Source organism: Bidens hawaiensis, unplaced genomic scaffold (genome assembly GCF_021521415.1).
Source record: "Bidens hawaiensis isolate Kalapana, Puna unplaced genomic scaffold, B.hawaiensis_p1.1 tig00063389_1, whole genome shotgun sequence".
Taxonomy (NCBI): domain Eukaryota; kingdom Viridiplantae; phylum Streptophyta; class Magnoliopsida; order Asterales; family Asteraceae; genus Bidens; species Bidens hawaiensis.
In genome coordinates this window covers 19,671-43,908 of record NW_027501337.1, presented here as the reverse complement: position 1 = coordinate 43,908, position 24,238 = coordinate 19,671, and the positions used below count along the sequence as shown (strand labels likewise).

Sequence of the window (24,238 nt, the reverse complement as noted above, 5' to 3'; positions counted from 1 at the left end):
TTAAGGATAACTTCGCTTAATTGTTATCTTCGCTGGAGAAACCTCAAATTCGCGTGACTTGGCGAAGTTGAGAATAACTTCGCTTAAGATAAGCGAACTTAGGAGATAAGCGAAGTTGAGGATAACTTCGCTTAGGCGAACTTATGAGGTAGGCGAAGTTATGGATAACTTCGCTCAACCTTATATCTTAGCCGAAACCCTACTTCCAGCGACGGCAACTTCGCCCGAAGAACACTGAAAATATTCAGATCTGTTTTCGACGATTTAGCAGTTTCCGGTCGGTGTAACGGCTTGAATATGACTGTATAAGGTGAATATAACACAATATCAACGAAAACGCGTCCCGCGAATAGGTCAAACGAGACGTTTTCTACACCCGCGTGAAATCCCGAACCACACAATCGAGCCAAAGCTCTGATACCAATTGTAGGTTCCCGGACGGATCTTACACGGGATATCGCAATCTACGTAGGTGCGGAATCCCTGCGTAGGTAGTTACGAGCGTAGAATACGAATAACAATCACACGCGATACAAACGAACACGTTATGTAATATAACTTGAAACACGTCTATTACAGACTCTCGACACGTTCACTGAACTACTGACCTACACGTGAATAACCAAAACACTAACTCTTAAACCGTAAACCCGTAGGTTACTTAAATACACGACAACTTCGCCTCAGGCGAAGTTGTCTATAACTTCGCTCGTTGAACAAGTTCGCCTAGGCGAACTTGTCGACAACTTCGCTTGTTCAACAAGTTCGCCTAAGCGAACTTGTTGACAACTTCGCTTACTTACATAAACATAAACTTAAACATAATTACATTACAGACTCGATTACAAATGCTAGACTATGAACTACTGACATTTATGTACCAACACATGAGTTTGCTGTTAGTTTGCTTACTTGAATTCCCGGGTGTGATTTGCTTGTTTAACTGATTGAATCTTTGATTACTTGCTTGTTTATTATAAAACCCAAATCATTTGCTAATGTGATCAGCACTGTTAATTGAACTACTTCATAATGTTAGGAATCAGTTTCACTGCACACTAACCACATACTCCTCGTGGTTTGACACCCTACTTACCCTAGCTTGCTTAAGTGATTAGGAACACTGATTTACTTATTTTTGACTAGATAGCGATAGTCTAGCATCAAGATAGTATAAACATTGTATTTGTTGATTAATGGCAAAATCCACATATATATAACGAGAAAATTTTCTGCATGTATAATATAAAATAACGATGACCATTAGATGATAAAAGATGTTGATGCATGTGTATCAGTATGGCCAAGCCTTCAATGCCAAACAGTCGAAGGCATCTGTCTATGTAGCAGAAAAAATGATCTTATAAAGAAACTGGAATTGAGGAAGATAAAGGAAGTAGAGACCAGGGTCGATGAGCAGATAAATGCGTGTAGACTCGTCTTTAAAAAAAGAGTGAAATTAAAAGAATACATTGTTATGAAGACAAAATTTTTGAATAGATAAAAGGCTTTTCTTAATTTTAGATATATATAAGGTTTTGTTTGGAGAGGACTATTCAGAGGAACCAACATATGCTAGAGCGGTTGCCTGCAAAGTTATCGGCATAGTTAGAGCGGTTGTCTGCAAAGTTGGTTGTTGGGTTGACACGAAGGGTGGGTGTGGGCTTTGGAAATCACTTGGGATATGACCAATGTTACAAATATTACAGGACGGCCTATAGAAAGTGTCTGGGAGGATACTCTATAGACCCGCATCCACACACATCCTTTGTTGTTTCCATGAGATGAACCACAATGTAGGCGGGTTATGCCACAATTGTGAGGCTAACGATAGCCATAAAAGGCTTGAGGAGCAGTAGCCAACATAAGTTGAAAGTCTTGTTAAGAAACCATTTATTGAAGAGCTATGAGTTATGGTGATGACTAAGTCGGGATAATATGTGTTAATCCAGAAGGATTACCTTTAGTAGCAGTAAATACGGATACAATGGCAAATTGTGGAGGTTTAGTGACCATGTAGTCATAATCACCATGAAGACTATATAGTTCACTAGACGTTATAGGAGACAAATAGGCAAAAATGACGGACATGAGGCCATTGTATTCCACAAGTAGCTAGAGACAACAAATATAACCACATCGTTGTCTTTCACCATTATATCTCACTATTGTTCGCAATGGTCTATGCATATTCATGTAAGCAAAAGGTATCTTGTCCCCTTTCGTTTGGAACTTAAGAAATTGTGTCTTAAGTGTGCATTCTCTATAGGCAATGTATGGAGCATAGGTACGTTCAAGCGAAAGCCTCATTTAGTACCTTATACACAAGAAATGAGGTCTATGAGATAGTTGAAATGATAATCATACACACATGTGCGCCATTTGATATCCACGTAGAAAATGATGATTAGTTGTCATTGCTATAGTTGTATTAAATGCAGTAGTAAGGGTTCTATTTAGGCATGTAAATGAACCATCAATGTAGCGATACAAGTTATTTGTTATGTGAAACGGCTTGATCAAAGTTTTCTAGTTTCCATTGTTGGTTCTGAGAGAGTAGATGTAAACTTGCCAGAATCATATGATACCTTCTCAGTGGAAGCATTGGAGTTATTGTCGCTGTTGTGTGTAGGTAAAACATACGAAAGTTTGTATCTTTCATGTAAATTAGTAGGTGAAAGTGTTGTAGCCTTCGATAAGAAAACCAAGAAAAAGTTACTAGATTTCGTGTAGTAAGGTAGGTGAAAGTTATGTAGCTTTCGTGTGAAGTTTTGTGGGAACAATATGAAACTTGTGAGGTTTTGGATGAGGGTATACACAAAACAAAGAAGCATATGAAATAGCTGGGTGAAACTTGTGATGTTTCGTGTAAGTGTTGTATAAGAAGGTGATAAGCTTTCTTTCAGAGAAAGTTACAAGTAATATAAAGGGTTTAGGATTTACCAACAACAACTAGAATTAGAATAAGGGAATCATGATTGATGGAAATGCAGTATCGAAATAAAGAGAAAGCAATATCTGGATTGTGGATCAAATTGTAGAATAACATGGCAATACGAATCATGAAAATGACAAAAAATAGTATATAAGCATAATGGTGATGATTGTAGCATCGAATCAAGGTTTTTGGTTCTGATACCAAATAAAAACCCATAAGTATGTTTAAATGTTGATGTAACTTTGATTGTATTGAAATGATGTAATTAGGATTTTACAATTGAGTGGTTATATACTTTAACCTATATTTAATAACGTATCCTGTACGTATAGTAATTTCATAGTGATCTAATATCACATTAACACGATAACCTTATTTGATAAGTTAAATTATTCGAGATTTTTTTTCTCTCATTGTTAAACACTTGTTTTTTTCAATCTTAACATTGGGTAAAGACTCTTCGATTATTTGGCCCCTTAATACCAGTTAATCTCATTATATGAATTCGTTTATAGTTAGTTATATTTTAACTCGAACTCATTTAAACCGGTTTGACTTGGGCCTTCTATTATTATTATTATTATTATTATTATTATTATTATTATTATTATTAGAGGTGAGAAAAAACCGAGTAAGACCGGAAAGACCCACGAGACCCGACCCAAATCAAACCACATAGTTTACAATAGAGTTGGTTCACAGGTCCGGGTCATGCCAATTTTCTCTTTTCTTAAAACGGGTAAGACCCAAACCAATCAGATTCGTAAGAATATCATTAAATAAGTGAACGTAACAAGACTAGGTGAGTTTCTAGCCACTTTTCCTTTAAATGTTTTTGGGGCTGTATGCATATTCCTATCTGATAAGTTAATACACTTACTTTAACTAGTAAGTGTATGGTATGTGAATGTTGTAAGTATACAAAAAGGTTAAGAATGTATGATTGTGTGTGTGTGTATGTGTGTGTGTGTATATACATATACATATATATATATATATATATATATATATAGGATCAGGATCATGTGAGAACTTTTTAGGAATTGAGAACTATGAGAACCATTTTGGACCACAAAAAAACCCAAAAATAAAAAAAATCATAAAACAAAAAAAACACAAAAATAAAAAAAGTAAAAAAACTAAAGTTCTTATTTATCATCCCAGTTTCAAAAAAAAAAACGTAAAAAAAAATTCTCGATTTAGCTAAATTATACATATACATTTATGTATAATATGTACATATATGTACACACATATTTTTTTTCCTATACACATATGTATAATTTAAAGTAAATGATAATGTATATATGTGTACATTACATAACTAGAGATTAAATGAAAGTATACATATGTGTATAGGTATAATACGAATTAAAAAGAAAAAAAATCGGTTTTTTTTATTATACATATATGTATAATATGTACACACATGTTTTTTCATATACACATATGTATAATTTAAGGTAAATGATAATGTACATATGTGTATATTACGTAACTAGAGATTAAATGAAAGTATACATATGTGTATATATATAATACAAATTAAAAAGAAAAAAAAAATTGGTTTTTTTTAATGAAACCGGAATGAAATATAAGAATTTTGGTTTTTTTGCTTTTTTAAAATTTTCGGTTTTGTTTGTTTTATAATTTTTTTAATATTTTTTTAGAAGGTTTGTTTAGTGGTCCAAAATGGTTCTTAAAGTTCTTAATTTACCAATGGTTCTTTTAGGATCATTTCCCTAAATATATATATATATATATATATATATATATAGGGATGCATGTATGGTTACGGAGGGTTGCAGGCCTTAATAATATCTGCAAAGGTTAAGGGTTGCATACACTAATTATATTTGCGAATGTTAAAGGGTTGCATACCCTAATAATATCCGCAAAGGTTAAAGGGTTGCTAACTTTTTTTAATATTTGCGAAGGTCACGGGGTTACAGACCCTTATAATTTATGCGAAGGTTATAGCGCGAAAGGATCTTTAAATATGTATGAATGACTACGTATGTATTATGTAAGGCAAGTAAAGGTAAGGAAGTATGAAAGTAACTATGTATGTATGTATGTATGAAAGAAATAAAGATAAACAAGTTAAGTATGTAATGTGTATCTCCGGATGCGTATGTGCAAGAATATAAATGTATGGTATGTTGCCTGTTAAAATTAGAACTCACTTAGCGTAGCTGACTTTTAGTATGCACGCAGGCAAATAAGATGAAGCAGTTGACTTGAGGAGCACACATGGCAGAAGAATAAAGAAGCTAGCATATGAAGATTTGAAAGTTATGATGTTATGTGATGTTTGAACTTAGAATGACATGTTTGAATGTTTTGTTTAAAGTAAGATTTTGTATCGAATGGTTGAAGCTTTAATATTTCCGTGAAGTTTTAATAAACTTTGATATTTAGAACTGTGTTGATGAGTAAATCTAATGACAATGGAGGGCACCTGGGTGCGAGGCCTTACAATAGAGCAAAGGTACGTTTTGAGATGCAGTACCTCATACACAGGAAAGGAGACCTATTAGACAATTGAAATGATAATCATACGCACACATGCATAATTTGATATCCATGTAGAAAATCACGATTGGCTGTCATTGCTACAATTGTATTAGATTTAGTAACAATAGTGTATCTGTCCAGGCATGTAAATGAATCATCAATGTAGCCAAACAAATTATTTGATATGTGAAACGGCTTAATCATAGTTTTCCAGTTTCCATAGTTGGTTGGTGATATAGTAGATGCAAAGTTCTGAGAATTATGTGATACCTTCTCGGTGAAAGCAAGGGGAGTTATTGTCATTATCATGTGTTGGTAAAACAAACAAAAGTTAGTATATTTCATGTAAATGAATATGTGAAATGTTGTAGCCTTCCGGTAAGAAAGCTAAGCAAAAGTTACCAACTTTCATGTAGTAAGGTAGGCGAAAGTTATGTACCTTTTGTGTGAAGTTTTGCGGGAATAATATATGAAACTTATGAGGTTTCAGATGAGGTATACACAAAATAGGTAAGCTTGCATACAAGACAACTGGGTGAAACTTGTAATGTTTCATGTAAGTGTTTTCTATTAAGGTAATAAGCTTTCATGTAGAGAAAATTGCATGTATGGGAAAAGGTTTAGGGTTTACCAGCGATAACAAGAATGAGAATAAGGGAAATATGGCTGGTGGAAATGTAGCGACGACGAATGAGAAAACAATATCTAGTTCGTGGATCAAATTGCAGGATAACATGGCAATACCAGAAAATGTCCAGTAATTGTAAATGAGTTTGATGGTTGATTGTAGCATCGATAGGTCCTCGGCGTTGATACTTAAAAAAACCTTGAATATAGTTAAATGATGAGGTAATTGTGGTTGTATTGATAATGATGTAATTAGGGTTTTACAATCAAGTGGTTATATACTATAACCTATATTTAATAACGTAGCCTAGACATATAGTTATTTCATAGCGATCTAATGTCACATTAACACGATAACCTTATTTGATAAGTTAATTTATTTTAGAATTTTTTCCTCTTGCCATAAAACACACCTGTTTTTTTCTTTTCCTTCTTAACCTAGGCCAACGACTCTTTAGTTATTTGGTCCCGTAAAACCAGTCAATCTCATTATATGAATTCGTTTAAAGTTAGTTATATTTTCACTCGAACTCATTTAACCCGGTTGAGTAAGACCCGCAATACCCATGAGACCCGACCCGCATCATACCACATTTTTTACAATTGGCCGGTTCCCGAGTCCTAAAAATACCATTAAACGGGTCCGAGCCGGGTCAATTTTCTCTTTTCATAAACCCGATCCAATCAAACCCAGTTATTTCCAATAAGGTCGGGTCCCGAGTCCTGATAAATACCTCTAAAACGTCTCCGGTCCTAACCCGTATGCACACCCGTAATTATTATTATTATTATTATTATTATTATTATTATTATTATTATTATTATATCTTCCCAAAGTCCAAATTTTTCAAAACTTCCCGCCTATAAAGCCCCAAACCCTTCTTCTCCGCACACACTCTCTCTGTACGAACTTCAGCTCTGTGTGTGTGTGCAATTACATCTAAATTCTCCCCTCAATCAATCGATCAAACACCCATTTGCCCTAAACAATTAAAAGCCATCAATTCAATCTCTAGGGTTTGTTCATTTGCTCAATCACATAACAAACAATGCCTGATTTGGGCATTCTTAGCACCATGCCTCCAATTCAATCTCCAGCTGCCGATTTAAACCCTTCAACGGAATTGGATGAAATCAAGAAATCAATCGAACCCAAGAGTTTAGATGATAATTTGAGTGAGTGGGTTGCCAAGAACGATGAGCTCAGTGCCCCGAAATCCAAATCGTACCTTCCGTTTCTCGTTAACGCCCCGAAATTGGTAGAATTTTTATTAAATTTGGGTTAATTTTGTGTTTTTAGGGGTTTTTATTAATTTTGGGTTAATTTTGTGTTTTTAGGGGTTTTTATTAATTTTGCTTTGTTAATAATTTTTAGTGTTAAATTGTTAAAATTGAATTTTGGACTGAATTATTAATTGCAAAATTAATCAATCAATCGTACACAGTAAAAATCACGTCAATAGCAAGAGTGTTAACAGGGTCTGGGAGGGTGGGATGCAGGTAAACTGCATCAGATATTTTTTTATTAATTTTGTGTTTTTAGGGGTTTTGTTAATTTTGCTTTGTTATTAATTTTTATGGTTTAAATTGTTAAAATTGAATTTTGGACTGAATTATTAATTGTAAAATCAATCAATCAATCGTACACAGTAAAAATCCTGTCAATGGCAAGACTTTTAACAGGGTCTGGGAGGTTGGGATGCAGGCAAACTGTATCAGATATTTTTTTATTAATTTTGTGTTTTTAGGGGTTTTGTTAATTTTGCTTTGTTATTAATTTTTAGGGTTAAATTGAATTTTGGACTGAATTATATATGTAAAATCAATCAATCCGTCAATCAATCATATCCAGTAAAATTTCGGTCAGGTAGCAAGGTCTAGGCCTCTAGGGACGGTGGGATGTAGGCAAAATGTACCTTTATCAGATATTATATGCATATCTTTTTAATAGCAGGAAGTCTATAAACACGACAATCTTATTATTAATTTTTTTGTTTCTCATTAACGCTCCGAAACTGGTAGAATTTTTATTGATATATGTTAAATTTTGTATTTTTAGGGTTTCTTTGTGTTTAGATTAAGATCTAGGGTTTCTAGTATTTTTTTTGTAGTCAGTTGTACAAATTTATATGGTTAAAATTGAATTTTTGTGCTGAATTATAGTAAATGTATAATCGGATATTATATGCATGTGTTTTTAATGGTAGGAAGTCTATAAACATTACTTTTACCGTGTCCGAATTCGAAACCGTTCCTTCTGTTTCCCGTTAACACCCTGAAACTGGTAGAAATTTTATTGTTATGTGTTAATTTTATTGTTAGGTATTTTTCATGTAGTCAGCTGTACAAAATCTATAGGCTTAAAACTGAATTTGAAACGATCTATCGTAAAAATGTAATCAGAATATTATATGCATGTCTTTTAATGGCAGGAAGTCTATAAACATGACAATCTAATTATTAGGAGAAAGAAAATGTATAATATCACCATACCATGTTTAAGATTCGGTGTTTTTTTTGCCTAATATCTTAGATCCCCAAATAACGGAATTACCGATGAAATCGTATCTGACACTATATATATGTATATGGAATTGTGTGATTATTGATATCAAAATGCTACTAGTTTTAATTATGGAAATGTTACGTTGCTTATCGCAGCCTGATTGTCTCGTGTGTGAGAGTGTAATCTACCCCGGAGAAGAGATAGCATGTGTCGTTCGTAGCTGTAAAGGTTCTTATCATCTGCAATGTGCACGGGACTGGCTTGGACTTTCACAATCATCAAAAGCATTCAAGTGTCCTCAACATGTAATTATGTTTAACTTATTTTTTTTAATAATTTTGTGAATATGTTAACGATTAATTTCTTTCTTGAATAGGTATGCTTTCTATGCAAAAAGAATAATCACATATGGCGGTGTTCTAGATGCTATATAGCATCACATGACAAGTGTGCAGCAATCCCGGAGCATGTTCGGCATTCTAGTGATAACCCTTCGCAAACAATCTGTTGGAGACATGAGTGGCCACCATCAAAGGTCAATCTCTTCATTCATATTCTTATGAATGATTAAAAGTTCTTGTTTTGACTTGTTAAACCAAGACAAATTTTGTAATTATATTTGGCGACTAGTTAATGTTTAAAAAGCCGATAAACGATTAAACCCTAATCAAAAGTTACCCATTTTGACTAAAACCTGTTTTGACTCGTTACCAATCCGCAAATAGCAACAAAATGTGTATATTGTTTTAGTCTAGGGTTTATTGGTTGATCCTCATTTTAATTGATTAAGCTGGTGACAGGACTGATGTTATGTTTTGTTGAATAAGCAGCCTGCAGTGCCAACTAACAGCATAGAGGTGAGATTTCTTACATGCTTTTACAGTTTACTCTTCAATACTTAATGGATATTAAGTTAATAGTTTGGCACATGCTTTTACATGATTTCAAAACTATAATATTTCAATAGTTTATTATATAAGTTTTGAAAAAAAAAATGCTTTAAGAAGTTTTATGCATTGAAAACTTACCCGCTTGACCCGCTATTTTTTTCCATTCTAACCTTTTATTCATAAATAACAGGAATTCTTTTGCCGGTTACCGCTACCATGTACCGCGCAGGAGTTTAACATGGATCTCACATTGGAAGACCCGGTAGAGAACGACAAACTGGAACCAGTTACCTCACCCGAACCGTCTGGCCCACCTTCATATGCGCAAATCAGGCGTAGTATCCTTGCCATTATTTAGTTTTTAGTTTTATTAATCATTTAAAATCAGAAATATGAGTACAACACATCAAGTGCTCGAATGGTTTGCAGATTTGCATTGTTATATGTTCTTAACTATAATTAGATATCTACCTTATAAAGAAAAAGCGCGATGATACTGGTAGGAATATTGGATGCACTGATTGTAGTTCTAGCACATGCTCGAAAGATTGTGTATGCAGGTATGTTGCATTATGAATTTTAACATTTTAGTATAGATCATATTTTTCTTATGAAATAATCATTTTTCTTAGCGAGCAAAACACCGAAGTAACCAATGAATCGAAGTAACGGAACTCAATAAGAAAACTAACGATTTGGTGTTTTTTAAAATACATTGAGTTCGGTTTTGGTTTTCCATAAATCCCCCTCCCCCCCCCCCCCAAAAAAAAAAAAAAAGCAAACCGACCCATGCACACTGTCTATGGTATGCTAAAACAATAACATTACCACTTGTAAATAATATTCGTTTTATATAACGAGCACGTGATGAGTATTAAATGATTCGTGAACCAAATCCATGTATCCTTATAATGTCTTTTTGTCTTCTTTTTTATAATGGTACGTGGGTAGATGTAACTTGTGATTCTCTTATATCTGTATATGCGTACATGACGCTGCATTTGGTTAAACAGGTCTCTGTCTATAAGCTGTTCAAAAGCTTGTAAATGTTCAGACGCGTGCACAAACAAACCCTTCAGAAAAGAGAAAAAAATCAAGATTGTTTTGGTAACTTTTTAGTTAAAGATATTAATGTGTTCAAAGTTTGCCATTTTATAATTTATACTAACAATGTGATATTTTTCTTCACGTTTCGGCCCATTTGTAGACCAAACATTGCGGGTGGGGTGTAGAGGCAGCTGAACCTATCAAAAAAGGCGAATTCATTATAGAATATGTTGGCGAAGGTAATTATTATCAGAATTATTATTATTATTATTATTATTATTATTGTGATTGTTACTTTACCTTTTTTGGTTTTTACTGAGTTGTTAATATACCGTTTCAGTTATTAGCGATGCCATGTGTGAGGAAAGACTGTGGGATATGAAGGCCAACAGGAACAAGAACTTCTACATGTGTGAAATTCGAAGAGATTTCACCATTGACGCAACTTTCAAGGGGAACGCGTCTCGTTTTCTGAATCATAGCTGTGATCCAAATTGTAATTTGGAAAAATGGTAAGTATTTAAACCTCATAATTGTTTTGTATGTTCTTTGTTCTAGCTAATGTTACCTTGATTGCCAGTATATTTATATGCATACGTACATACGCACGCGTAGGGAGGGTTCTAGGCAGAATACAGATTTTTGCAAGAACAGTAAGAACAAACTAAGTTATTCACTTTTTCAATCTTAAAATTTTTTAATTATGAGAGAAAAAATGGTTGAAATGCAGATTTTATTAATCTCTCTTGATTTTAAAAACAATATAGGAACAATTTTCGATTATTTATAGAACTCACCCATGTGCACATTATGTGTAGGCAAACATTATAAAATTAAAAGAAAACCATATAAACTAATTAATTTAATAGCTTCGTTATGTACATAACATATATATATGTATTTGAGAAGTAAATATTTTTAAAAAATATGAACCATTGAAAAGAAAAACCATATAAAATAGCTTTTTATGTACATAACATATACATATGTATCTGAGAAGTAAATATTTTTATAAAATATGAAAAATTGAAAAGAAAACCATATAAACTAATTAATTTAATAGCTTTGTTATTTACATAACATATAAATATGTATCTGAGAAGGAAATATTTTTAAAAAATATGAACCATTGAAAAAAAAATCAAACAATTTAGGCTGGATATTTTGTTCTCGGTATAATTTAGTGCTTCGTGCTGTTCAAAATTTTTTTTAGTGTTTGTAGTGACCCCCTTCTCCCTTTTCAATTTTGATATATATATATATGCATTAAAGTACACTTTAGGCAACTTTCATTTTATTTGACCTGCTTGACTCGTTTCCCTTTCGGTTAAATATATTCATTTTATCTGTAGTGATAAATCATAACTGGAATCGGCATGTTCATAACTAAAACGGGTCGAAGTTGCAATCTGTGATCATTTATGATCAAACTTATTTGATTAAATTAGATAATTATTTCTTGCAAGTAATTTGCACTTTGTGATTATTTTTCAGGAATGTTGAGGGGGAGACTCGTGTTGGTGTTTTCGCTGCGAAATCCATCAAAGTTGGTGAACCGATGACTTATGATTATCGGTACAATTCCTATTTTTTTCTTTGTTATGATTTTTAAACCATGACCATTTACTGACCCAAAATGTTGACTTTTATGAAATAAGGACCACTTATTGACTCTAAAAGGTCAGCAGTCAGACATAGTATTGACATGATATGATCACTGTTATCTCATGATATCAATGGCATATAAAAGGTTTTTTTTTTAGAATATTAACGATTTAAATGCTGAATTACATACTAATGTGTCATAATATTTGAAAAGAAAAATATTTCTTTTAAAAAGCTAATATTACATAATAATTGGTTCGGGTCATTTGGTATTTTAATAACCAACTTAAAGAAACAATCTGCTAAAAGGAAACATATCATACGGTTTAAACGGGCTGAAATCTAACCAAAGTATTAATTTTAACATAAAAACTGTTTCTGTATAAATTCTTGTAATAATGTTACATTCTATAGTAATCATAGTTTACACATTAATAATTTATTATATAGCGGAGAAAATGTTTGCAGGTCAACCTACCCCTGTTTCGACCCATTAGCCAAGTTGCTTATTTTGACACATTTGATAAAACCTTTTAGGAGTGTGCACGGGTCGTTTTAGGCTGAAGCCGAACCAAAAACCGAAAATTCGTTTTTTGAGTTTTTGAAAACTGTTCGTCTTTTTGAGCTCCACTGTTTATATGTTTTTTTTTCCTTGCCTGTTTTTGAAAACTGTTCGTCTTTTTGAGTTTTTGAAAACCATCAATTCAATAATTAAAGTCTGGTTTTTCAGTTTTTATGTTTTTTTTTCCTTGCCTGTTTTCAGCACATACAAAATCGAAACCGAAATATAAATCCAGTTTTTGAAAAAAACATAAAGCCAAATCTTCGGTTTTGGGTTTGGTTCGGCTATGTCAGTTATTTTGGTTACGGCTTGGTTTTTTGGTTTTCATGCAAACCTCTATAACTCTATCGATTTTTGCAATATAGGTTTGTGCAATTTGGGCCCGAGGTAGAATGCCAGTGTGGTGCTTCTTCTTGTCGAGGGTATCTCGGATCAAAAAAGAAAGCACGCCAATATGCACCCAAACCAATTACATGGCCCAAACCGATTGCATTTGACTGGGGTGCAAAACGACAGAGGACCGCAGTTGCTAGGTTAAGGAACAACACACCATGATACATACTACTTTGGTAACAAAGGTAACCCGTGATGTATATTGGCGTTTTACCATTTCGTCACAAAGAAATAAAACTATAACAGAAGGTATAGAGAAGATGAAAAATAGTTTCTTTTCGTTTCTGTTTTTTCTATTGACGTCTTGGAGGTATCGACCCTTTTTCGGGCCATAATTTTTTTTAAACTAAATGCGTTGAACGATATTTAGACTGTGATCCGTTGTCCTGCTTCTATAGCATCTGATTTATATTTTGTGGTTTTATTCGAATATTTTGATTAGTATTTTTGTGCTAAACGGTAACTTGGTAAGGTTGCTGTCATGCTACTCAGTAGTGGAAATAGCCTCTTGCAGAAATGTAGGTAAAGATGCGTATATGACACCCTCCTAGACTTCACGCATGTGGGAGTCTCGTGCACCAAGTCTGTCCTGAAAGTTTTTTGGGGTCCATTTAATCCAATTACTTTGGTCCATACTAGAAAACAACCCGTGTTAACCTAGACGGGTTAAATAAGAAAGTCAAAGATTAAGGTTTAAATATTTGTGTGGTTAAGTGACACTTAATATGCTAGCATCACTAGTTAGTAGAGGCGTATGACCAAACTGAACCCAGGTCGGAAATAGATGCTAAAACCAGTTTAGGTGAAATTGGTAGGAAACTGATCCAGTCCGAATGTTTTTAAGTGGTTTTGGAAAATATACTTTGAATTCCACTGTGAAAATGGTTTTGGCAATGAAACCGGTTTAAAACTGGTTTGATCCATTATTGTTTTTCTTTAGAAACCAGTTTGTAAATAGATTTGATTTGAGCCGAACTGGTTTTGACTTTGTTTGACTCGATCCGAACTAGATTGGATAGGCCCAAAAACTGGTTTTATGCGCCACTACCGGGCATTTCTTGACTTTCTTGTTAACATGTTATCATGTTATAAACGAGTCATAAACGGTGTAAGTTGTAAGTAGGTTAAAAGTGTCATGAACGGGTGGGTTGACCTTATAGGTATAATTTTGTTCAAATTTTAAGTAGATAGATAAACTAAACGGGCTAAGCAGGTAACCCCAGACATCTTTCTTAGAGTGTAAGTTTTGATAGCGACCTATTAACAACCCCTTTTAGCCTATATCCAAATATGATTTCAACTTAATGGTCTCTAAATTAACTTATGAGAACATTTAAAAGTAATTAACGGTGACACCTTTGGCTGGTATTCTTATAGAGAAATCGGAATAACAACCTACAATGTTTCAAATCAAATACAACTAGTTGCATATACTTTTTTGTGTTAGCAAAGTCGTTCGTTAACTATTTTGTCTTATCCCAACAATAAAAAGTAATTAACCGTGTTTTATTTGAAACTATGAACATGCTTTATATAATCATACAAATATAATTCTTATGTAGCTCTAGATATTGTAGCATAGCAATATATTGTATAGAGAATTTAGTATCAATCATAGAAGAAAGAGGCAATGTTATTATGTCTTTTATTGACATATACACACACCCCCACCCCACATTGCCATTCAAACAGTGAAAATATGCTCAATTTTATGTTTTCTTGTGGTCCTCTGCAACCTTTGTGAACATTGGATGGAGAAAGTTACTTCTTTATTTTTATTCATTCTACAAAAAAGAAAAAAAAATCATATTTACTTTTAAGTATGACACTACGAGAACCACATAATACATTTATACCAGATGCATAAACGATAATTAGAATGAGAGAGAGAGAGAGATCTACATAACCTTTATTGTGTACCGCATTTACAACAATAGTTATAAGGATATAAGATTTGAGAGCGGGATGAGAAAATCAAGCGGTACTGATGTAATTAAATATGAAGATCGTCAAGCCATTTGGAGATCACTCCAACCTCGTGATAACCTGTCAATCTGTATGAAACGCCTACTTGATGTCTTAATGCATATGCAACCCTTTTCGAGCCCATATACTAGTATAAATGTATAATAAAATTATATTTCAGATATACCTGGCAACTTCTTCATCCATTTAAGAAAGTCACAAACCATTTTATAAATTTTATATAATTTTAAGTTTAGGATTAAAACATAGGTAGATTATTTAGGGCAATTAAGAAATGATCAACCCAATTATAAGTTTATATAAATTTTTTTTGAACAATCAAAGAATAAAAACCCAACCAGTCGGGCTAACCCAATGACAAAAGACGACCCATACACTAGGGATCACTGACAACATTGATTAGCCCAAGCCCACAATCTTCTATTTTGAGGAAAACCTGTCGCTCGAATGCCCACTATGATAAAACCCGGTTGGGGTCTGATTTGAACTTGAGACCTTACAGTCTCCAACTCAAATTTTCACTTCCCCTTCAATGCCAGCTGTGCCTTCGACTTTATGGCGGTCTGTGGAGAAGTCGAGGAAATAGCTGATGTGCTTGTATCATGTGGGTTGGGACAAACCATCTGGCAAGTGATCTCACAACGGTGTAAGATCCTGAGTATCTATGCGTTTAGTACCCGTGATATTCTAGAGCAACATAAATACCTCGGCTTCGCAAAGAAAAAGACGAAGATGTTTCATGACATAATGTTACTTACTATTTGATGCTTCTGGAAGGCTAGGAACTCTTTGGTGTTTGAAGGAAACCCGACTCATATGACAAATTTGATTGAGAAAATAAAAATACTTGGGGTTTTTTAGATCCGGAAAAGGTTGATCGAGATCTTTTTGTTGGCCGTTAAAAAAAGAAAAAAGAAATTAAAATATGTTGTAACCCCACATTTATAGGACCAACTAATTAAACCATATATAAACTGTTTAAAATAAATTAATATTAATAATAATAATAATGGGAAAATCCTGAGCCTTTACTTGGGGTGGGGTACAAAATGTCAGAATAGACCCCACAAGTAATTTAATCAATATTTGACCAGAGTCAAATACACCCATAGATTCATGCAATGATGTTACATTAATTGTACTTTATAAGCTTAAGCTTGTATGCTTGTACTTTATTCAATGGTACTTGTACCTGGCTTTTACACTTACAAACTGCAACTGTGGGAGTCGGGCCCCTTCAACCGGGGACGAATGTCAGGTCATGTTTAACACACCCTTTCATGCTAGGGGTGTTTACGTCTTTTTCTTTTAAAACATCTTCTCGAACTTGATGACTGTTTTAATAACATTTTTCATTTTTTCAATAAATATTATAGATTCAAGGCTCGTTGTTTATTGTGTTTATGTCTATATTTGTTTTTCTCTTTGTTTTGTACAATAAATTAAACTTAAGAATTTAGTGAATATATATACACACACATAAAATAAGTTATAAGAATTAAAAAAAGGTAAATTGGAAATAAATAATCTCAACTTTTATGTATTGGCTGATAATAGTACCAACTTTAAAAATCACTCCAGTGATCCTAACTTTCAACTATTTTTGTCTCAATGAACCTCCGTTAAAAAACACTTAACGCCGTTAAGTTTTTTCCCGAGTTTCAAACCGATGTTTTAGGGTTTTTGAGCGGAAGAACAGTACGATTCGACTACTATAAAATTATCTCGAAACGGATATTCAAATGACTTGATTTTTGTAGTTGGAATTCAAACACCCGAAATGAAACATTGTTTCGTCGGTTGGATCACCATTTCGAGATAAGTTTTACATCAGTCGAATCGGACAGTTCTTTCAATCGAAAACCCTAAAACATCGGTTTGAAACTCGGGAAAAAAACTTAACGCGTTGAGTGGTTTTTAACGGAGCTCCATTGAGACAAAAATAGTTGAAAATTGGGACCATTGGTAGTGATTTTTAAAGTTGAGATTATTATCGGCCAATACACAAAAGTTGAGATTATTTATTTTCAATCTGCCTTTGAAAAAAAAAACTAGACTGTATTTCTTTTCAATATTTTTCATATGTTTTTTATCTTTCTTTTTAAGACACTGGTAAGCCATTACAATTTCTTGATCTTAACTGGATGATCTTAAACGCACGTCAAAACTGGATTATCTTCTTTTTACTGTAGCGAAGTCCTTGTGTTTAGTTAAGGCCTCGTATGTGATATATGACAAACTTTGAATTAATTTTTTTTAATAGTCATTAATCTTTACTGGATGAGATATCATGTAAAAATGACGTACAATCTTTCATCACATGTAACCAAGTAAATTGCTTTTAAAACGTAGGAAAGTCCCATTTGGAAAAGACGAATATGTATTAACCCATTTTGCTGCACCGAAGACGAGTTGTGTGAGCTTAAAGATGAAATGAAAATTTTTAGGAAAAATTCCAAAAAGTCAATTTTAGAGTGAAGATTCTCAAAATAGTCTTTTTTTTCTTCAAAATTATTTAAGATTTTGAGTGTCAAGACGTATTAGGAAAAGATAAAAATAGTGAGGGAGCAGTCCAAATTTTGAAGGAAAGTCAGATAGGAGACGGGATTTTGGGAAATAATGAAGGTAAAGTCCAAATTTTTTTGTAATCTTGGAGTAAAAGTTCATATTTTTTCAAAACTTTTTTTTTTCAGAAAACCGTCTTGAGAGACTGTTTTTTTATGTTTCCTGCATTTCCCGTCCATATTTTCAAATTTTTGGAAAAAGAGAATTTGAAATCTCGTCTTGAGAGGCGCATTTAGGATGAATTTGTTCTTAACAGACGAGGTTTCTTACTTTCCTATCTTTCACGTCCAAATCATATAATTCTTCTCCTTCATGTGTCCGATCATCCGACTGTATATTTCTTCATTCTTCATATGTCCGGTCATCTTTTTAGTATGTCCGATCAAATCATTAAATCCTCCGATCAACATAATTTGGAGTGGCGAGTGGGATGACGCACTTGCTGGCTTCCACTTTGGAGTGGGGCCATGCGTTCCAGGTCATTCGGACTCCGTCCAGGCCTTCGGGATCGGTGGTGGCAAGCTCTGCCGTTGACATCTTGTGTTGAGAATTGAAGGTTTTAGTTGCAGGTTTTAGGGTTAGAGATGAGATGGTGACCCCTTTGGGAAGATGGTGGTTGTTACATGCTTTACAGGCAACTACTGTTTTGTGAGCTAGTTGATGAATGGGAATTATTATTTTCTATAAAATTATGTTGTTTTGTAGATATTATAAAATTATTATATAATCTTTTATTAATAAAAACTTGTTACAGATTAACTTTTTACAACTATGAACTTCAAATTAAAGTTTTTTTAACAGCAAAGGCGGTGTTTGACTGTTTGGGATTTCTTATTTTCATCAACTTATAACTTATAAATTTTTTAAAAGGTTAGTAAGGTGTATAAAATGTTTGGCAAATTATAAGGCGTTGTGGATTTTAATGATTTGATCGGACATACTAAAGAGATGATCGGACATATGAAGAATGAAGAAATATACAGTCGGATGATCAGACACATGAAGAAGGAGAAGAATTATATAATTTGGACGTGAAATGTAGGAAAGTAAGAAATCTCGTCTATTAAGAACAAATTCATCCTAAATACGTCTCTCAAGACGAGATTTCAAAATCTCTTTTTCAAAGAATTTGAAAATATGGACAGAAAATGTAGGAAACATAAAAAAACAGTCTCCCATGACGGTTTTCTGAAAAAAAAAAAGTTTTGAAAAAATATGAACTTTTACTCCAAGATTACAAAAAAATTTGAACTTTACCTTCATTATTTCTCCAAATTCCGTCTCCTACCTGACTTTCCTTCAAAATTTGGACTGCTCCCTCATTATTTTTATCTTTTCCCAATGCGTCTTGACAGTCCAAATCTTAAATAATTTTGAGGAAAAAATTGCTATTTTGATAATCTTCTCTTTAAAAGGGGCTATTTTAGAAAATTTCCCAAATTTTTATATTTAAGAGGCCATTTGAGGGATTATTACGCATAAAAAATTATATTGTATTTAGAAAACTAGTAAATACAATATGAAATCAAATTTTCTTTTTTATTACTATATTAATAAAGTATTCAATAGTTCAAATAATATTGGGTTTTTTTTTTCTGAAATAATTAATATAGAATTTATACACCGTGAATTATTTGTAGGTTGGTTCACATTTAAGCAACAATGACAATATATTATTTGAGAGAAAAAGACAAAAGGCAAAGAAGTTTTCCTTGGAGCAAATCTATCAAAAATATTGGGTTTGTGGGGCACAAGTAAAGGGGGTAAATTGTAAAATGACACATTACCCAAAGAGGAGAAAGGGTAAAAAGGGGAAATGACTTGTGGGTTTTCATTTAGCCAAACACTTCTACATAAAGTTTCTCACAAATAGGGAAAAGAACCTTCTCTTAGGTTTTGTAAACAAGTCCAACGAGTCTAGTGTAGATTTGAATACGTTCCCTTGATTAAAAGAATAACAAACAAGTCCATTGTAGATCTTAAAACGAATTTAAAAATAAATGTTTGTAGAGTGGTGTTTGTGAACCGGTCGTTTGGCATTAAAGAAAAGTTTTGACAAAGCCACTATCAATTGTTTAGTTGAAAGACATGCTAGATGAATTATCTGGGTAGCGCAAATCATAACAAATAGTTCGGTTTCATAGTTTAAACTTTAAAAATTTATTTTATTAATAACTAGGTTACATTAGCTATTTTAAAACGATAAGATGGTTAACAATACTACATTATAATATGAAGAATTTTTTTTATAAGTTTAAGTAATTAAAAATTTTGAAAAATGTTATAAAATTATTTTAATCACATTGTTGACTCTTCAAAACAACTTCTCTCATCCTGATTTTTAAATGACCATAATTTTCATACGATAATATTTTGTTAAAAAATTAAACTATAAAAACAAGCATTATATTTACTTTAATTATCATATGGTATTATAGTCTGCTGCATCACGCAAGGACCTTTGTAGTACACGTAAATGTATATTAAAATAAAAAGAAAAAGTATATGACCAAACGTTTCATGACCAACTCCAAGATTCAAAAGATATACTGAACTGTAGAACTAGATCTTCTAAAAAGTAAACCCTCAATAGAACCATACAAATATCAAATCTATCATTTTAATTTAGTTTAGAGACAAATTTTCTTAAACACCCAAATATCCAAAGTTCACGTCCGTCCTACGAGATCAATGAAAAAAATATAATAATAGCATTTGTTAATGTCTATGGGGGCCAAGAGTGAGAAACTTTATAGTCAAAGGTGTTTAGGTGTAATTTATTAATATGTGTGGGGTTTTCAAGATAAGACAAACATACCCATCAACAACACACCTTAAAAACCAACCCCATCTCTTCTCTTCATATCCCATCTATGTTGTTTTGTTTTCTCTTCTTGATTTTAACGATTTAGTATTATTATTTGCTTAATACAAATAATATTTCATCATGTTCTTGAACAAGTTTCAACCGAAAGATTGATTCAACTGCCCAAAATACCCTTCTTTGTGCTCCAAAAAGTATAAAAACCCAAGAAATAAAAAAACCCATTTTCGGCGGCGGCGGTGGTGATCATGGTGGAAAGCCACGGTGGCATTCCGGTTATTTGACATCCATGGTGGTCGGCAGCGAGTGGTGGTGGAAGATTATGAGGGCATTTTTGTCATTTGACATGAACATGGATGTTGGGTCTTTTTGATTATGAGGGTATATTTGTCATTTGACATAAAGAAATATTTTGGGTGACTGCTGACAGTGGCGGCGGTGGTGGTGGCTGACGGCGGCGGAGGTGATGGAACATTTGCAAGGGTATTTTCGTCATTTGATATTGGTGGCGGCGGAGGCCAATTTTACGGTTGGTGCATTGGTGATTGGGCTTTTGGTAAAATGGATTGTGTTTGGATCAACGTATGAATATGCGGGTTGTATTTGGATTAACTTGTCTTGCATGATTTTTAGGTTTGTCCGGTTGAACCCATCAACGTGTGAACACAATCTGTTTAACACGATACTCGGTTCTTAGTGACGTGGCTGGTAGTTTCTTGGTTTCATGGACGGTGGTGGCGGCGGCGGCGCTGGCGGTGATGATGATATTGGCGGGGACGGCTCAATCTAGATTAGTATGATGTTTAGTGTATTTTTTTTAGGATTTGTTGTAATTATTAATTTGTTTATTTCAACATTTTTATCTTTTAATGATAATTATTAGCTTCCTATGACTTTCTAATCACAGTGGCTAGAAATTCCAACCTACTGTATAATTTTACTAGCTTTTGAACTCGTCTTTGTTACACTAGATTTGTAGAACGATAAAAATAAATAAACTCTATTATTTTAATTGTAATTTTTAGAATGCTTATGAATTAATTTTAATATACAAAGTAAACTTATAAATTATATATATATATTAGTTCATCAGTTATGAAATGTATTTTTTTCATGTTTCATTTTAGGGGGTGTTTGGATTTTTTATTGTACATTCTTATAACTTTTTATTAAGTTGAGAGTCTTTTCATCCTATTCTTCAAATTTGTGTGAGGGGAGTTTGTAAATTATAGAGTGGAGTTTTGAGTGGTTGTGAGTGTAAATTATATGATGAAAAGAGAAAATGTAGTTATTTTTTATAAAATTGGGGAAAATGTGGTGATTTTTTTTGTAAATTATAGGGTAGAGAGAAACCGTAATGATAAAAGTATAAAAAAATATTATTTAATTAAACGGAAGAGAAAAATATAGTGTTTTTTAGTGTAATTATAGAAATGCGGATGTGGGATAGGTTGGGAATGCTCTAAATTTAGAGCATTCCCAACCTATCCCCCATCCGCATCTTTTTAATTACACTAAAAAAACACTACATTTATCTCTACTGTTTAATTAAATAATATTTGTTTTATACCTTTATCATTGTAGTTTTCTCTCTCCACCCTATAATTTTACAAAAATCACTACATTTTCCCCAAATTTATAAAAAGTCACTACATTTTCTCTCTCCAACCTATAATTTACACTCACAATCACTCAAAACTCAATCCTATAATTTACAAACTTCTCACAAAAATTTAGGGGATAGGATGAGAATGCTCTAACTTATGGAACTTTTCCTCTCACAATATAAGCAATCTCAAACGCATTATTACTTTTCAAAAAGTTAATAAATTATAAGTTGACGAAAATAAGCAATCCCAAACACCCCCTTAATGTAATTTCTCATGTAATAATATTTAAAATATTATTAATGTGTATATAAATAATGATATAGAGCATAATGTCATTAAACAATATAAATGTAGACTTAAATATATATTTTCTACAATGCTGAAAAGCAACCATTAACGTAATAATTAATTCTATTTAGCATCAACTTTTTGTTAAAGGTGATTACAAATTTGAAATTTTCACACCTTTAAATAATGAAGAGTTAAGTGCCATTGTTTGTTTATTTTTTTATTAAAAAAGTGGTTCGTTCGTTTATTTTTGCTAAAAAAATGTGGTCCGTTTCATTTATTTTTGTTGAAATAAGTGGCTCTGTTTGTTTGGTTTTTCTAAAGTCGTTTGGTTAGTTTATTTTTGTTAAAAATGTGGTTCGGTTCGCTTATTTTTGTTAAAATAAATGAATTCAGTTCGTTTATTTTTTTTGTTAAAAAAGTGGTTCGCTTCATTTATTTTTGCTAAAAAAGTGGCTCGGTTCATTTACTTTTGTTTAAAAAAAGTGGTTCGTTTGTGTTTTTTTTAAAAGTAGTTCGGCTCATTTATTTTTTACCACAAGGTTGAGTAAATGAGAAATAAAAATATATATATACTATTTTATCCCTAACTTAATGGAAAAAGTAAACTTTCAAAATCGTCCCTGTGGGTTGGTTACTTTTATGAATTTCATCCAAAAAAATTCTTTTTTTTTTTGCAATTAGACCATTAAGATTTCCCAATCATTGCCAATATCATCCAATTCGTTAACTACATCCAATTCATCTGTTAACACAAAGGACAATTTGGTCTTCTTGTTTAATGTACAAAGTTTAAGAATGTTTCTTTTCTCTATCCCTGAAGAAACGTGGATCGACTCACTGGTAGACGATCTACTTTCCTCGGGTGTGATTATGCTCTTCCACCGATGGATCTCTGGAATCTGGGTTCTTCCACCTACAAAATGAACAGCACCGTAAACTTACCCCTCAGAAAGGGACAGAGGGGTCCTCTTTGGGGTAACCCTCCGGTGTGAGAATAAGTGTTTGTAGGAGAAGATAATAATATCAGAGTAAGGAAAATGGAGTGTATTGCTTAATAGCTGAATACTCTGTAATTGTCTGTGATTGTGTGATCTTCCTTGTGGAGTTGATGTGGTATTTATAGTGCTAGGGTTTCCACTGATTGGGCTCAGCCTTGTTGGCCTCCTCCAATTGCTTTGCGCCACGTGTCCTTGGGGACACCTGGTGCTTTTTCATTGGTTGTAATCACGTGGTAGCACATGGGTTTTGCTGAGTTGTCCACCTTTCATTGGCAGCTGTCAACATCAGCATATTCTTATTCCTTAAAAAGATACCTTCTGGAAGGTTGTCTGACGTGCACCATCAAGGTTGCCCTAATCCTGATTTGGATAAGGACGAGGTTGATTATATGCATGTGTAATACGCGCCTATCCTGAGGATGCGCGAGGTCTTCTCTTTATTCTCACGCGCAGATGTTTCATGCGAGGATGTGATATGCACAAGCATGTGATATGCGCCACGCGCGGATGCGCCACGCGCAGATGTGATATGCGTGAGCATATGTGATGCGTGAGCATATGTGATGCCTGAGCATGTGATGCCTGAGCATGTGTGATGCCTGAGCGTGTGATGCATGAGCATATGTGATATGTTTGAGCATATGTGATATGCGCCATGCGCATAGGTTTTGGCTTTGTGCCTTCTTGATTTCAAGCCTCTTGTCTATATCTTGTGGGTTGACCCGCCTCGCTCGGTGTTGAGGCGGGTACATACCTCTTCAAGCCCCCCCAGTCTAATGTTTGTCTTGTCTCGCGCGAGCGAGGGAAGATAGATATTAGACTTAATAGGTTGCTCTTTGAATAGGGTTTGTCTTTTCTTCTTATTACTCATCTTTGCGC

The 24,238-nt window shown here is 33.3% G+C and overlaps 1 protein-coding gene across 1 annotated transcript; it reads left to right on the top strand.

Annotated features, from left to right (window-relative positions):
- Positions 1 to 7,114: 7,114 nt before the first annotated feature.
- LOC143603938 (histone-lysine N-methyltransferase ASHR3-like) lies at positions 7,115 to 13,247 on the top strand. The gene is made up of 11 exons (XM_077080584.1): positions 7,115 to 7,341; positions 8,744 to 8,893; positions 8,965 to 9,123; positions 9,419 to 9,445; positions 9,669 to 9,816; positions 9,942 to 10,038; positions 10,492 to 10,585; positions 10,686 to 10,764; positions 10,866 to 11,037; positions 12,020 to 12,100; positions 13,058 to 13,247. The coding sequence occupies exons 1-11, from the start codon at positions 7,132 to 7,134 to the stop codon at positions 13,245 to 13,247; spliced, it is 1,407 nt and encodes a 468-aa protein (XP_076936699.1). The 5' UTR covers positions 7,115 to 7,131.
- The last annotated feature ends 10,991 nt before the right edge of the window (positions 13,248 to 24,238 follow it).